At 40.9% G+C, this 16090-nt stretch overlaps 1 protein-coding gene across 1 annotated transcript; it reads left to right on the top strand.

Moving 5' to 3' along the window:
- Nucleotides 1-1218: 1218 nt before the first annotated feature.
- Nucleotides 1219-13988, top strand: tmtc4 (transmembrane O-mannosyltransferase targeting cadherins 4). Its single transcript, XM_042494578.1, is given in 18 exon segments — nt 1219-1251; nt 1253-1402; nt 2248-2363; nt 3848-4064; nt 6032-6119; nt 6291-6391; nt 6689-6781; nt 6983-7144; nt 7806-8008; nt 8313-8487; nt 9594-9725; nt 10656-10735; nt 10839-10946; nt 11058-11199; nt 11827-11941; nt 13267-13379; nt 13493-13562; nt 13756-13988. Coding segments are annotated over 18 exon segments (2247 nt in total). The 3' UTR covers nt 13905-13988.
- The last annotated feature ends 2102 nt before the right edge of the window (nt 13989-16090 follow it).

Here is a 16090-nt window from a genome sequence, read left to right as displayed (position 1 = left end):
TTATGTGAATGAAAATCTTCACGAAATAACTAAAACAGAAGACGCCCAGTACGCGTACAGTTTCTTACGCGCGGCTGTTATGTTTTTGCCGCATAAATGTGAATAGCACGCGCTAACGAGGCATGCTAAAGTCACGATTTATTAGCCTCCAAGGTAACGTTACCCTTCGCGTTACACCGCCGTGTGCTGGCGACAGAGTGATAATGTAACCGCTTTGTTGTAAATTTCATAGCTAATCACCATGTTTGTGCGCAGGCTCCTTTTGGTGAGTTAACGTTTGCTAGTTAGCCGACTGGTAAAGAAGCTAACATGGGAGTTACACAAGACACGGTGACCTCTCTCAACATGTCTCTGTAAAGATAAGGTATGAATCCACCCAGAATATGAACACCCTCATTTCTTATTAAGCCTGTTATAGATAGATCGATCGATAGATATGTTAGACTCTAATATATATATACAGACTTACATTTTTACACACACAAATTCACATACATACAAGCACACAAACTCATATTTGTATTTTACTGTATTTATCAGCAACAACATTTCTGTAAATGTGCCAGTGTTTGTTAATTATTAACTGTAGTTCTTTGGCAAGATGTTTTGAAACCTATAAAATTCAAATAACATCAATAGCAGGACACTATAATGATAGCAACAGCTACAACAAGCAGGAACACGAGCGAAGCGAAGCAACAAGAGACAGCAACAGAACAAAACAAAAGCACTGCAACAACATAATAGCTTTTTAGCTCAGCCATGTATGCAGCATGAAGCAATGACACACACGAAGCATAACATGCAGACATGCATGCATATCCATCTACATATACTGTACACGTTCAAATATATGCGTGCACGTACATACTGTATATACATCGCACCAATCTACACTTACAGCCTGCATGTACATGCATATTCATATATATATTACATATAATATGTGTACATACATACATGTGTGCACCAGCACACAACTAAACACCCAATATAAAGTGTGAATTGTTTTATTAATAAAATTACTTAATATTGATATTTTCTAAGTATATATTAGTCATTATTAACTATCCCTATGGCCCTTTTTTTGCAGAATACATTATAGATGTAGGATGCTTATCAGTATTTACAACTCATGTTTGTAGCAGCTGACACAGTATGAATGCTGTCTGTCTGAACTCATCCTCTCCCCTCTCAAGGACCAGATGATGATACAGAATGACCAAAGACCTGGTGCATCATGGTGTTGTCTGAAGTTTACTGGGATCACCAGATACCCCTCCCAAAGCTTGCTCCAGTCCAGGCCAAGGTCACTGTCGCCCTGTTGGCACTCCTGTGCTTCATCAACAGTTATGATGGGGAGTTTGTGTTTGATGATTCTGAAGCAATCGTCAACAACAAGGTATTTTTTTTTCAAAACATGAATTAGAGATAAATTAATAAGCTAATAAGTTTAAAACATGAAAAGATGGTAAGAACAGGGCATAAGAAGGACAAGAGATTATTAAAGTAAGAGTAATAAAATGAATGAATAAAGAGAGGATCAAAAAATGAATTGAATAAATAAATAAAGGTTATATCTCATAAAAGCAAATCTATAAATATGTGTTTTAAGAAGTGATTTAAAAGAGCAGAGGGGCCCTGGTGTCAAAGGCACGTTCACCTTTAGTTTTAAGCCTTGATTTTGGAACGGCCAGAGGGGCCCCACCTGAGGATCTAAGGCTGCAAACTGGCTCATATGGGGTCCACATTTATGTTATGTAGCTTGGGGCCAGACCCAAACAAGCTGTAAAAGTGTAAAATCTTAAAATCAATTCTAAAACATACAGAGCCAGCGGAGGGAAGCCAGGATTGGGGTCGTGTGACGTCGTCTGTTAGAACCAGTGAGAGGCCAAGTTGCTGCATTTTGAACTAGTTGGAGGCGGGAGAGTGATTTTTGACTGATAGAAGAGGGAGTTACAGAAATCGAGTCTGGATCAGATGAATGTATGAATTACTTTTCCAGTTCTGAGTGTGAGATCATTACTTTAACTGTGTAGATGGAACAGTTTTTATATGTGGGTGAAAAGTTTATTCTGAATCACATGTTACTCCCAGTGTCACTCGCATATGCATATTTGCAAAGTGATTGATGAACACCTTGTATTGCAAAAAATATCTTTTTCATGGCATAGCCTCTGCAGCATCAACAGAGTAACGTCCTTTTAGCAGCGCTGGCATCAGTCTAATTGTGTGTTTCTCTTTCAGGACTTGAGACCAGCAACACCTCTGAACAACATCTGGAGCAATGACTTCTGGGGAAGCAACCTGAGTAGCAATTCTAGTCACAAATCCTACCGACCTCTCACTGTCCTCACTTTTAGGTAAGAATTGAAACACTGATGTAAAACTATTCATTTGATTCATGATTTAACTTTTTCATTTTTGAAGCTGGACTGTTCATTAGGAGCGCTATTTACTGTTTAGTTATAAATTGCACCAGGCTCATGCGGGGCAGAGTGTTTGAGGCAGCTTGCACATCTGTATGTTGTGTGAAGAAATGAGGTTAATAGAGCCCCAGTTGGACGGTGGGAAAAAATACCATTACGGGACTTAGTGGTTTGGCTTTCCATTTAGAGCAGGTTCTGACTCGGGCCATAGCAAACCTTACTGTCAGTGGCTGCAGGAGAAACGATGAGCTTTGGCTCCACTGGTGCAGTTTTGACAGTTCTGCAGGTGATGTTGGCTGCAGGTTTCCTTGGAGAGTCATATGTCGAGAAATGTGCTGACCTTTCTGCTCCAGGATATCTGCGGTTGAGTCAGACCACAGATGACTCAGCCAGTGGCAAGAGCGTGTGGAGCTCAACTTAGGGCAGAATCTAACTCGAAATGTGGAATGATGAGTCTCATGAGCTTGCATTATAAAGTTGACTTGAATGCATTTCTCCTCGTCATTTGTGTGTAGGTGTGAAGCAGACCTGTAGGCGTGCTCAGAGGCGTCACAGAAAATGTGCATCTGTTAGTGGGCAGGTCTGAGTCCACTGCATAAAACTTTGACAGGATGACACTTTGCAAGGTCCTAAGTCCTTCCTCCCAACGCCAGTAACACACTGCCTGCGTGAGCAGTGTGTAAGCATCGCAGAGCTTGTTGTTGTTTTTTTTTTTCAGCGCCTGTGTTTACAAGTTTGAGCAGCCGACCTTCCTGCATGAGCAGCACTGCTCAGGTGTGTCTCAGTTAACTGTCAGCTGCAGCACATCTAGAGAAATCTTGTCTTGCAATTTTTTTCCCCATGCCACACGTGGTTGTCAGCAGAAATAGACAGTGAGAATGACGTTTTGGTATTTATATTGACTCTATACGACCTTTTATTACACTGTTTCAATGTCTTTATCCATCACAGAGATGAGGAAATACAAACATATCTATTTATCTCACACTTTCTTGCTTCCCTTTCAAAATAAACAATGTCTCTGTCGACAGAATCCCATCAGCTGTTGACGCAAGGCATTTTATTGAAAAACACATGCAGGGCTGTGTTGTTGACAATGCAGGAGCTTGCACGACTTGATGAATGAGTGGAATCTTTGCTTATAAATGTTGAAATACAGTACTCGTGGCTGCAGACAGCCCTGCAAAAGCATCACAGCCACAGTGCTGCCTACGCAAACACAACGAGCGTGAAACATGCTGCAAATTGGCGAGATTGTCATCAGGCGCTGCTCATGCATGCAGTGTGTTCCAGGTGTAATGATGCCTACAGATAAAAGTACATGATGACTGATAACTTGTATTCTCACACACATACCTGTACTTTCCTACATCTGTCATACATTTAGCATCAGGTTTTTTCCTCTCTTGCTGCTACAGGCTGAACTACCTCTTGGCGGGAGGCCTGCACCCTGTTGGCTTCCATGTGCTGAACATCATCCTCCATGCTGTCATATCTGCCCTTATGATTGACGTGTTTGCTATACTGATTGGAGGATTGGCCTACGATGAGAAGGGTAGCATACTAAACCACGCTCCAAAGACCTCTCTGCTCGCCGCTCTCTTCTTTGCCGCACACCCAGTCCACACAGAAAGTGTAAGTATAGTTTAAGTTCTGATTTCTGTAAAGTACATTGGAGTACTTCACAGTGCAAGTCTTACATGCTTGACTTTCACAGTACCATTAAATAAAACAAGCAGTGCAACAGGATGCAATATATTGTGTGTACACAGAACAGTAGATACAATGCTGACAATGCACGGTCATGTCATTAAAGAATAGCAAACTGCAACGGTGTAAAGTGCAAAGCCACAGAACTGGAGACTTTGAAAGTTATTTGTGCAGTACATACTGATTCAATTTTACAACAATAGTGCCAGATTTGAGGGTGGGTGACATGTACACCAAATCTGTTTTTTAGTTTGCACAATAGAAAACGCATGCTCCAAATTCTGTTGTTTTCTCAAAACTTTAGACAACCCACAAAAATGGCATAATGTGTCAAAAAAGAAAATGCTGCAAGAAAACACTTATTGCCAAACAAAAGGAAAAACCTTTTTTTTTATCACTGTGTATGAGATCATTTATAGCTGCCATTTTAAGTGCTGATAACAAAAAAGTTTGGATAAAAAAGCTCTGTGTATATGGTGAAAGATTGTACTTGGACAGTTTTGCATGGGCTTGAGAGCTCTGTTTCTTACTTCAGATGTTTTCAGAAATACTTTGTTCTCTGGTTGACTATTTCCAACATAGCCGTTGGGTCACAAACTTTCTCATTTTACAGCTAAACAATACACTAAAATATATATTTTGAATACATTTGAAGTTAGAAATAGGCAATGCAGTAACAGAATCTTGATTCATATTTGATAGCACTACGTAGTATGACAATTTGACTGATTGACATGATTGACAGCTGTGTCAGAGACTCCTCGGCTCTGATGGGTTTTGTCATTGTGCCATGGTGTGATTTTAGGGATTGCTATTAGGAGCAATAGGTGACCGAGCCTTTGCAGTGGCAAAAAAACTGCTTCGAAAATAGAAACCATTAAGTCACTGCTGCAAATCTGCCTCTTCTTGTTGGTATATGATTGATCTGAGCGTGATACCTGGCTCCGTGCACCTTTGTGCTGCTATCTGTTCTGTTTCTTGTTATCTATTGTTCTCTTAATATATTGTGCCTTTATAGTCAGAGCATCTCTGACTCTACAAATTAGGTTTGAATTTAATTGAATTGAACCGAACTGAACAGAATTGCACTGCATTGCAACAAAAACACCCATTTTCATATTTAAATCAGAATATTTTTCACTGTAGCCTGATGCATCAATTCCCCAGTCATACTAGCTCCCATTCGTGCTTGAACTTGGGCTGGGTCACAAACAGTTGTTGGTGTTGACCCACACAGCCCCTTGACACAACGCACAGGTTGTGATTTTGGGCAACAAATAAACTTTTCTTCATAGCAGGGCAACATGGCATCTTGACGTACCAGTCCAGAGGTTTTAATACTAAACATGCAGTGGTCCCATGCCAAGAACAAAAGCCCAGTCTCAGCTGGGAGCGCGGGGCCAAGGAGCGTGTGGTAGCGCGGCCTGATTATTAGCTGTGTTGGGATGCTTATTGACCTGCCAGCATATGTGTGTTTGCTGTAAAGCCTGGCTGGAAGGCAGCAGTTCCCCCTCTCCATTCTCTTTAATCATGCAGGTCAAGGACTGAGTGAGACCTGGGGGGTGGGAGGCAGGCAGACTGTTGACTTAGGCCTGCTGAACGTATCAAAGCAGGCAACCCCAGGATGCCAACCATACTGTACCCACACACTGTATACAACACACACACCAACAAGCCATGCTGGTAATGAGAGATTTTTCCTGTTTCTGTTAATAAGCCTCCGTTGGTAACTGGATGCCCCATGCAAAACAGACTGTGTACCGAATGGAAGATGCAGCACAAAATACAGTAATCCATGAACGGATGCATGCGATAACGCTGTTTATTAACGTATACTTGGTAGTGGTGTCACATGTTTAACTTTCTTGTACTTCCTTTTCCATGTCAATAAGGTGGCTGGTATTGTGGGCCGAGCGGATCTTTTGTGCGCTCTGTTCTTCCAGCTCTCTTTCCTCACCTACTGCAAAGCTTTCCACAGAGGTACGTATCTCAACACAAGTATGATTCTTTATGTACACCGTAATACTGCACAAAACTGATGAAAATAATGCCAGCATCAAACACTGCGGCGCTGCTCGTTTTGAAAAATCCATCTGTTTGAACACCTACATTTGAAGCCTTAACTGTCCATAACCGGCTTTGTGTTCCCAGGGAGTGACAGAGATGACAGGTTTTCTGTCCAGTGGGTTGTGGTCAGCCTCTTGCTGTGTGCTGCGGCGATGCTCTGTAAAGAACAAGGCATCACAGTCTTGGTACAAAGTCTTTTCTTTTTCTTTTTTTTGAAAAGCGATTTTGTTGTGAGTTGATGCTTTCATCATCATCCAGTAAGAACAATGTTGAAAGAGAGACCTCATCAGTGATAATCCTAACCCTGTTAACACTTTATGCAGACACACCAATTGATGCCATCTTTTTGTTCTTCTTGCTTACATGAAAAATAAGTCTCATGTTTTTCTTATGTATGATAGGAGCTAAAGATCCATTTTGCTGCTGACCTATATACATTTTAAATGCCATTTCTCCTTCCTTCTCTATGTATTTTCCTTCAGGGTGTGAACGCAGCCTTTGATGTCCTCCTGATCTGTAATGTTAATGTGTATGAACTCAGCCAGAGGCTACTCCTTAGGAAGAACCCACTCGATGTGAGTTACAGTTTATATACCCTCCCCTTCCTCTCTGTCATAAATTATGCACTCCCTCGTGTGATTAATGTCACTTCACATACACTGTCTGTGTAAAGTAATATGAATTTTAGTTCATTGTAGTCATGAAACTGTGCTTGCAAGTAACTAACAAGCATAGATTTTTTTATCTCTGACAAAAACTCATATTTTTTCTGACAGGTTAGTGAGATACTGCGGACAGGATTGCTTACACGATTGGCTCTCATGGGTCTTGGAGGACTCTTAATGCTCTATGCACGCTGGAGGATCATGGGAACAGGACCACCGGCATTCACTGAAGTAGACAACCCTGCCTCTTTTGCAGAAAATATATTTCTTAGAGTGAGTACGTTTTTTGTGTGTGTGGAAGTAACTCAAAATAGCTCAGTGGAGCTAGGCGAGCTAGCTGTAGATGCACGCTTCCTTCGACAAGGTGATACGGTTGGCAGGTGCAGTTTGGTAGAAAGACGATAGTTTCTATATAAAACTACTCACAGCAAGGTCTGTGGATATTTTGAGTAACCCGGTCATGATTTCTGGAAAGACACATTGCTATTGAGTCTTTCAAATATACTTTTTTTGGCACTTGGAGCGCCACAAGTCAAGTGTCATCTAGTTACGTTGTATTCGAGAGAAGAATATAAAATATCTCCAACACTCTGCAACTCACATCAAAACAATCTAGATCAATAAACAGCTCACAGGTAAGAGGAGAAATATTCATTTTTTAATTTGGGGTGAACCATCCCTTCACATTATCGCTGACCTTAAAACATTAGAAATATATTTTGGAATCTATGCAACAGTGGTTGACTCTAAACAAAGCCTATTTTATTAGTCATAGTTTAGTCTAGTCAAACATCTAGTATTAGGTTTGCCCTAAGTAATCTTCATCATGAAACACAGTGATTGACTTTGATTCTGAATTTGAAATACTTCTCTTCCCTCATCCTCCCCTACTCTCTCCCATTCTGCCCCCCTTCTGTTCCCCTTTGATTGGCAGATAGTGAACTATAATTACTACTACTCTCTGAATGCCTGGCTGCTGCTGTGTCCCTGGTGGCTGTGTTTTGATTGGTCCATGGGCTGTGTGCCTCTCATTAAGTCAGCCACTGATTGGAGGATGGTGTGGCTGCTGCTGCTCTGGTGCATCCTGATAGGCTTGATAAGCCAAGCCTTATGCTCGCAGGACAGCCAGAGAAGGAGGTAAGCGAGCCGGCCATCTCGCACTCACTGCAGATGAGATGGAAGTACATGTTGGCCTCTCTGGACTTTACACTTGATTATGAAAATTGTACCATGTCCACTGCAGTGTGACCTGAGCACCAAGTCTCAATTGAGTTTTAAAATTCTCTGTTGGTTTAGAGTCAGACTGAGTATGTGGCTCACAGCAAAGTTTCTGATGTTTAGGATGTGTTTTTGGGCGGTTTATTGAGCCTACATTTCTTCACAATACAGTGTCACTATAAACACATGTTGGCATCCTGTGACCTCTTTCTATCCCTGCCAGGACGCTGACCTTGGGCTTGGTGCTGCTGGTGGTCCCTTTTCTGCCGGCCTGTAACATTTTCTTCAGGGTGGGCTTCGTCATTGCTGAGAGAGTGCTCTACCTGTCCTCGGCTGGCTACTGCTTACTGCTGGCCTTCTCTGTGGGACACTGCTGCTGCCGATGGCCCAAATACAGGGTAGGGTAAAATCACATCATAAAGATAAAGTTTTTGGGATGTAATCAAACAAAGAACATTTTGGTCACCTGAAACAACATGAAAATGTGGGAAAGTCATGGAATTTCACAACCACCTTTCCAAGGCCTGGAGAAGTCATGGAATTAGTAAAAATCATTGCAAGTTTTATCTATCCAACCACTAAACGTTGAACAGAACTGATGAGAAAAATCGAATTAACTGGACACTGTAAAAGTCACAAACATTAAACACCTCTGAAACGCTGCATGCGAGACAGACTTTGGATTTTTTGCTAATGTTAGCCACCTGCCGCTCCGGTGTGATTGTATCTCTTTTAGGAGTTTTTTGTAATCCAGTTTTAAACTGTGGTGTCTCTTTGAAGATTTAAGTAAAATAAATTCATGACCATAAATCTGACACTGAATGTCATTTGTGATTATTTATCTGTTTTCCAATTTTCAATTGTTTAAAAAAATTTTTTTAAAAATGTTTATCTTTGAATAAAATGCTGCGCATGTCAATGTCGTCCAATCACAGTGGAGAAAGGGCGGGATAAATACAGCAAAAAACAACCGTCATAATAGACATATGCAAGTTCTGAACTTCAACTGTTGTTTCAGCAAGGGAAAAAAACAATTTGGTGGACACACGGCCTATTGAACACCAGAGATTGTCCGACCGATGAGGCTTTGGTCGGGCGAGAGCATATCAGCCATTCGACCAGAAGTTTACTGCCCTAAAAAGATCACCTCTAAGGAAAGGCAGCCACATCCTGTTAGATCGTCAGTTTCCTCCAGCCCAGTGCCCTTTCTGTTTCTATACACTGTCCTGGTTAAACGTCTTTTATTCCACCACCTGTTAATGCAGCTTTAACGATGCAGTAACTCAGTGATGCAGAGCAGCGACAGACGCGAGAAATGACTAATGACTCACCTATAAAGGGCTGATGACAGCAGGTGGTGTCCGCGTGATGCACAGATACATTTGCAGGCTAATAACCCTGAGTCACAGATAATTGATTTTTAAGCTTAAGGGTTAGAATGATTTACAATACATGGTTGTTAAATGTCTTCTTTTTTCTGTCTTTTTTTCCTTCTCCTCTCCAGAAGCCTCTGTTTGTGTCGGTGCTCACGCTCTTGTGTGTGTATGTAGCTCGCTGTGCTCTGCGCAGTCACCAGTGGCGGTCTGAGCAAAGCCTCTTCACCAGTGCGCTGTCTGTCTGTCCGCTCAATGCCAAGGTAAATATCAATGTGTTTGCCTGCTCATGTCAGTAAAATACGTGTCCACATGTGGAAATAAACTGCAGCCATGCGACTGAAGTCACGCTCTGATCAGGGTTTATACAAGGTGCTTGAGGTGCTTCAAGTACTTTAATTTGGCACTCAGAAATATAAATACTAGAATACCTTGAACATCATACTTTTTTTTTAACTTGGTCCTTGAGAGGAGAACAGAATAATTATTTTACGAAACATATCAGAAAAATGTTTTAAACTAGAACAGCCACACTTGAAATTATTTTCTAAAGCTGTATGAGTGATATGAGCTTTGAGCGGCTGGGGTTTGGTAAACACCAGTGGACCAATGCCAGGATGTTTTTCAAGCCTGCACAGGGTTCCTGCAGGTCCTTAAAAAGTCTTGAAAGGCATTGAATCCATTAATCTTAAAATGAGGCCTCAATTGGTGTTAAAATGTCTTAAATAAATCTTTCAAAAGTCTTAAAAATGCTCAGACATTGAAAGTAGTAGAACTGGGTTTCTTTCATTCATTGCAAAAACTTAACATAACGGTTAACTTAAAAAAAAATCCAAATGTCTCCTGTGTTAACATCACCAAAAAGTAATTTTGTGTCATTATTTAAAGAAATAAAATACATTTCTTCCTAACCTTAAGTGAATTATGCCGGTTCATGTTTTTTTTTCTTTCAATATCGTCTACTATCGTCTACAGTCTTAAACTTAAATAGCAGAATCCGTGCTGCAAAACACTCACACTGGAACATCATCAGCTTCGCTTATTTGTTTCCTACTTAACAGTGACATCGTCAACGTCATCCTTGAAACTACACTGGAGTGCTTGAAAAAGTACTTGAAAGTCCTTGAATTTGTCTTGCCTCTGGCAGTATGAACCCCGTCTGATGTCTAAAGTGTTGACGACTGCTTCCTCAGGTCCATTATAATGTCGGCAAGAACCTGGCCGACAGGGGGAACTCTACTGCTGCCATCGCATATTACAGAGAGGCAGTCAGGTACGTCTCCTCACAAGCAGCAGCAATCCTGCCAGATAACTGTTACTAAGTGCGTGTGAAAGAGAGCCGAGTCATGTTTACTGTATTTTTTTGTGACTTTCAGGCTACACCCTACATACGTCCATGCCATGAACAACCTTGGGAATATCCTAAAAGAGAGGAATGAACTGATCGAGGCAGAGCAGCTGTTGTCTAAAGCTGTTTCTATTCAGTACGTGACCCCACACATAAGAACGCACCGCTCACAGACATCCAATTTATTTCAGTCACTCCAGATATCTTGAAAAAGCTCCCCACTGATTGTGTTTCTTAATCTGTGCAGGCCTGACTTTGCAGCAGCGTGGATGAATCTGGGTATCGTTCAGAACAGCCTGCAGAAGTTTGAGGAAGCAGAGCAGAGCTACTGGAACGCCATCCGCTTCCGGAAAAAATACCCCGACTGTTACTACAACCTCGGACGCTTGGTGAGATTCCAGGGTGTAAACACTGTGTAGTAGGTGGTGTTTTTTTAAGATAAAAGTGCCTTTAACTAACAGAAATATAGGTCATAGTCAGTTTTAGATGTTGTAGAGGAGCTTCACCGGGGGTCACGAGGCCTTTTTGATGCTGAAGGGTGTAAGAATTTTTTTCAGTTTCGATTTTTATTTAGAATTCAAACTTAAAAGGAATCTGACAGGATAAGTGCACAGTGAAGACGTGAACACCATATTCACCTCCCCTGTCCTCATCAGTCTCCTCCTGCGTTAGAAAGGTATGCAGTTAAAACAACCAAAGAGCTGAAGGCCAAAGACTGAATTTATAAAAAAATAAGACTTGAAATACGGATGATTTATAATATATAGAAATATCAGGAAATCTGTATCTCTTACGCAGTATTCACAGGAAACAATTCCACACACTTCCTGCATTTGTTTCGTTTACTATTTGGGTTAATTGTTCCCTTTATCCATCGTTTTGTACCGTAATCGTACATTTCAGATCCTAAAATTTAAACCACATTAAAAATGAAAAACCACAACTATGTTTATCCTTTTTTGCCATGCATTTTAGGAAAGAGAGTTTATAACACTGAAGCTCCTTTCTCATGATAGTATGCAGACCTGAACAGACACGTGGATGCCCTGAATGCGTGGAGGAACGCAACTGTGCTGAAACCCGACCACAGCCTCGCCTGGAACAACATGGTCATACTGCTGGACAACACTGGTATTTACACACACACACACACACACACACACTCACATACACTCACACACACATTACAAACTTTGTAATGTTTAAAAAAAAAAAATAACAGAATAAAATCAATGATCTATGTTTGATCTTACTCGACCATCTTCAACCAGCGTGACAAAACTAGTGTGATACTATATAAATAAAAATAATGGACTTTTAATAAATATGTAAAATGTATATAATAAAAATAATACGAATATATTTTACCTATTTGTAAAATGATTTTTGAGTTGTTTCACTTTCAGAAAACTGTGTTCTGGGTGCAGCTTTTTTCCAGCATTAACAGCCAAGAAACACAGCGTTGTTATTTTGGAAAAGCAGGAAATCTAAATGGCCAACAAGATTAGACCGGAAGAGCAGGAATCAGCAATGCTTGAAATTTATGTATTAAAGCTTTGTGTTGTGAGTTTTGAAGGCACTCTTCCCTGCCGTGTGGAGAATGCTCTGATTTCCAAACGCTCGAGCCGTTTTGTCAGAAGCCGCTCCCGCGGGGGCGGAGTCTCCCAGGAGGGCACTGGAACCATCCAATCAGGGCCCAGTATGTTCCTGATCAAACGTGGGCAAGCACAGCCAGAACAGCGCCCCCTCAGAGTCCCCCCACCGCATTTGTTCCCCAAATCTGACAGAAATAATTCTACCCCTCTCCCCAGCTCCCCCACCAAACAGAAAAAAGAGAGAAAAAGAAGAACAATAGGTGTCATTTTCAAATAGCAAGGAATTGGGAATATTCTCTTCTCTTTGGTGTTCAGCCCCCCCCCTTTTGTTTTGATCATTACACAAACAAAAGGCAGAATCAGTGTAGATTGAGGCAGAGGCTCAGACACACATGTAGTCACATGTTGGCAAGCTGTGTCTGAAGGGCACAGGCCATGACTCAGGACGTGACTGTCATTGTCTCGCTGTCTCGCTCTCCGACTGTCTGTCTCTCTCTCTCTCTCTCTCTCTCGCTTTCTCCTTTTCTGGCCAGACATCAGACGGGTCTGTGACAGAGATCAATAACCCAGTGGGCCTTGTGTTCAACCTTAATTAGGAGACTAAACCGCTCCTCCATGTGTGGAGAGGGAAAAACTCTGCTTTAGACACTGCTGACAAATAAAGCAAGCGGTCAAATTCTCTCCACACCAGCTGTTATTCACAATTGTAGCCCTGGATTTGTTTTGTTAACTGTGTATGAATGTCAACACACCATTTAAGTCCATGTTGGCTACCATGATGTGTAGAGCATGTGCATCCAAGCTGTGTGTGCGGGGTGTAATCATTAAAAATGAATGTCTTAACATTTTTTGCACTCTGAGGTAACTTGGGTCAAGCAGAGCTGATCGGCAGAGAGGCTCTGAGGCTCCTCCCCAACGACCACACCATCATGTTTTCATTGGCTAATGTCCTGGGAAAATTACAGAAATATAAGGTCTGTCAATATTGTTTAAACATTTTGAATCAGAATATTTTTTCTTGCATGTTTATGATTTTATTCCATAAAATGAATTCTGTATCTTTTCGTGTTTTTTTTTTTCTCCTAAGGAGTCAGAGGGCTTCTTCCTTCATGCACTCCGCATCAACCCAAATGCTGCTAGTTGCCATGGCAATCTAGGTAAGCTCCTGCAACTTTGCGTCTGTCACATATTTGAGAGATTCTAAACGATAAAATGCTTAAAGAATAATTTTGCATGCCAGCAGAAGCAATATTGTGCAGCCTACCTGACCTGTACTGAATGCACTAAATGAATAGAATTAGAATGGTCGCTTGCCTCTCAGCTTGAATACTGTTTCTGTTTTTGGTCAAGCCGTGCTGTATCATCGCTGGGGAAAGCTGGAGCTGGCAAAAAAACACTACGAGCTGTCTCTAAAGTTGGACCCTGAGGCTCCTGGGACCAGAGACAACTATAACATGCTGCGACGCAAACTGGACCAGCTTAAACGCCCCACGCCCTGAGGGAGTCTACTGGAACCCCTTTTTTATCTCACTAATTCTGGCTTTATACCATTTGGAAATAAAGACCATGATCTGTGTATCAGGCTTTGGTTTTGGTCTATTGTGGAGGAAATAAGTAATAATAGGGAAAAGCAATATGTTACACAGCTGCAAGTTGTCCTTTTGTAGCTTTAACTATAATGAAAGACCAAGTATCTATCTAACTTGATTTCACGGGTGTGAAATGTGTCTGTGGAAGGTGTGCTAGATGCCTGTGCTGGTTATATGGTCGTCTGCGCTGTGGCTGTTTTGTTGCTCCATTTGAAGGCCATGTGGAACTGATCCATGGTGAACCCCATCCTCTTTTCATCTTTCATCCCTGTGTTGTGTCAGCTGGGCGAAGCACCATGCATGTGTGATTCCAGAGAATCTGTTGTAAAATTTATTTGATTTGGCCCTTTCTCAGGACTTCCAAATGTCCCTGCACTCAAAAGCTGTTACAGCTTGAATTTTTTTTTTTTTTTAAACATTATTTTTTTGGGCATTTTTCCTTATTCATACAATAGTTGAAGAGAGACAGGAAAGGGTGGAAGAGAGAGAGTGCAAAAGCCTCATTCATATGGGGCACACACTATCTAGTAAGCTAAGCACCACTCCATTGCCAGTTGTCAAGGGCATTTACATGTGCAGAAAGCTTCACTGATATTTGCGGGATGTTGAAGATCACCTGCCAAGAGGTTAGTGGACTATCAGTTGGTTATCAAGAAAATATAAAGTCATTTATCCGCCTGAGCCAGATTTCAGCTGAGTTTTTGACAAAGCGCGAAGTGCCGCAGCTCGGACTCGTACCCGCTGCTGCAAAAACATCAGCATAATGAGACAATTGTGCTATCTGGTGAGCTAAATGTGGGGGGATACCTGGCACATTTCATACCTCTATTTATCCCTGTAAATAATATTAAAACTTGTCAGTTCTCTCTAATGTCATAACAGAATGATACATGAGTCAGGCGGATAATCAACTAAGTTCTTGTAAATTAATTATCGGCCGAACTCATTTATCAGTCAGATTTCCCAGTTCTTGTTTTTTTTTTTCAGTATCAGCAGTGACGTCTGTCGGAAACCGACTGATATGAGTTCGGCTGATAATTGACAACGGTATGGGCAGGGGAAATTCAGTAAGGATCGCAAGCTGGACTGGAACCTACACTGCTGCAAAAGAATAATAATTTCAGGTTGTTTTCTCAACTTGGTGAGCTAAAACCACATTTTATTTTGTTCTCTGGTATAAATAATTTATATCTTTGATAACAAAATATCAGTCTTTATTCAGTTGTTATGTAAACACAACACAAATAAACAGACACAATTCTGCACATTTGAATATTAAAACATGTCAGTACTGTCCAATGTTTAAAACAGACTGCTATATGAGTCAGGAGATTAATCAGCTAATTTCTTGGAATTAATTATCGGCCAAACTCATATATCGGTCGGATTTCCCAGTTCTTGTTTTTTTCAGTATCGGCAGTGACGTCTGTCGGAAACCGACTGATATATGAGTTCGGCCGATAATTGACAACGTTATGGGCAGGGGAAATTCAGTAAGGATCGCAAGCTGGACTGGAACCTACACTGCTGCAAAAGAATAATAATTTCAGGTTGTTTTCTCAACTTGGTGAGCTAAAACCACATTTTATTTTGTTCTCTGGTATAAATACTTTATATCTTTAATAACAAAATATCAGTCTTTATTCAGTTGTTATGTAAACACAACACAAATAAACAGACACAATTCTGCACATTTGAATATTAAAACATGTCAGTACTGTCCAATGTTTAAAAACAGACTGCTATATGAGTCAGGAGATTAATCAGCTAATTTCTTGGAATTAATTATCGGCCAAACTCATATATCGGTCGGATTTCCCAGTTCTTGTTTTTTTCAGTATCGGCAGTGACGTCTGTCGGAAACTGACTGATATATGAGTTCGGCCGATAATTAACTAAGTCATAGGAAAAGGAAATTCTTGGCAAAATCAGTGACGTCAGGCAAATATCAATCCGTTTTCGTCCGACTCTTATATCAGTCAAGTTTTCAATATTAGAGGCTACTGATATGTTTTAGCATTCAAATGTGCAGGATTTTGTTTGTCTGTTTGTGTATATCGTATTTATATAACCACTAAACAACAGTTGTAGTCTTT

Source organism: Plectropomus leopardus, chromosome 10, assembly GCF_008729295.1.
Source record: "Plectropomus leopardus isolate mb chromosome 10, YSFRI_Pleo_2.0, whole genome shotgun sequence".
NCBI lineage: Eukaryota > Metazoa > Chordata > Actinopteri > Perciformes > Serranidae > Plectropomus > Plectropomus leopardus.
Note: the sequence above shows the minus strand (reverse complement) of the source record. Positions and strands in the feature narration are given on the sequence as shown.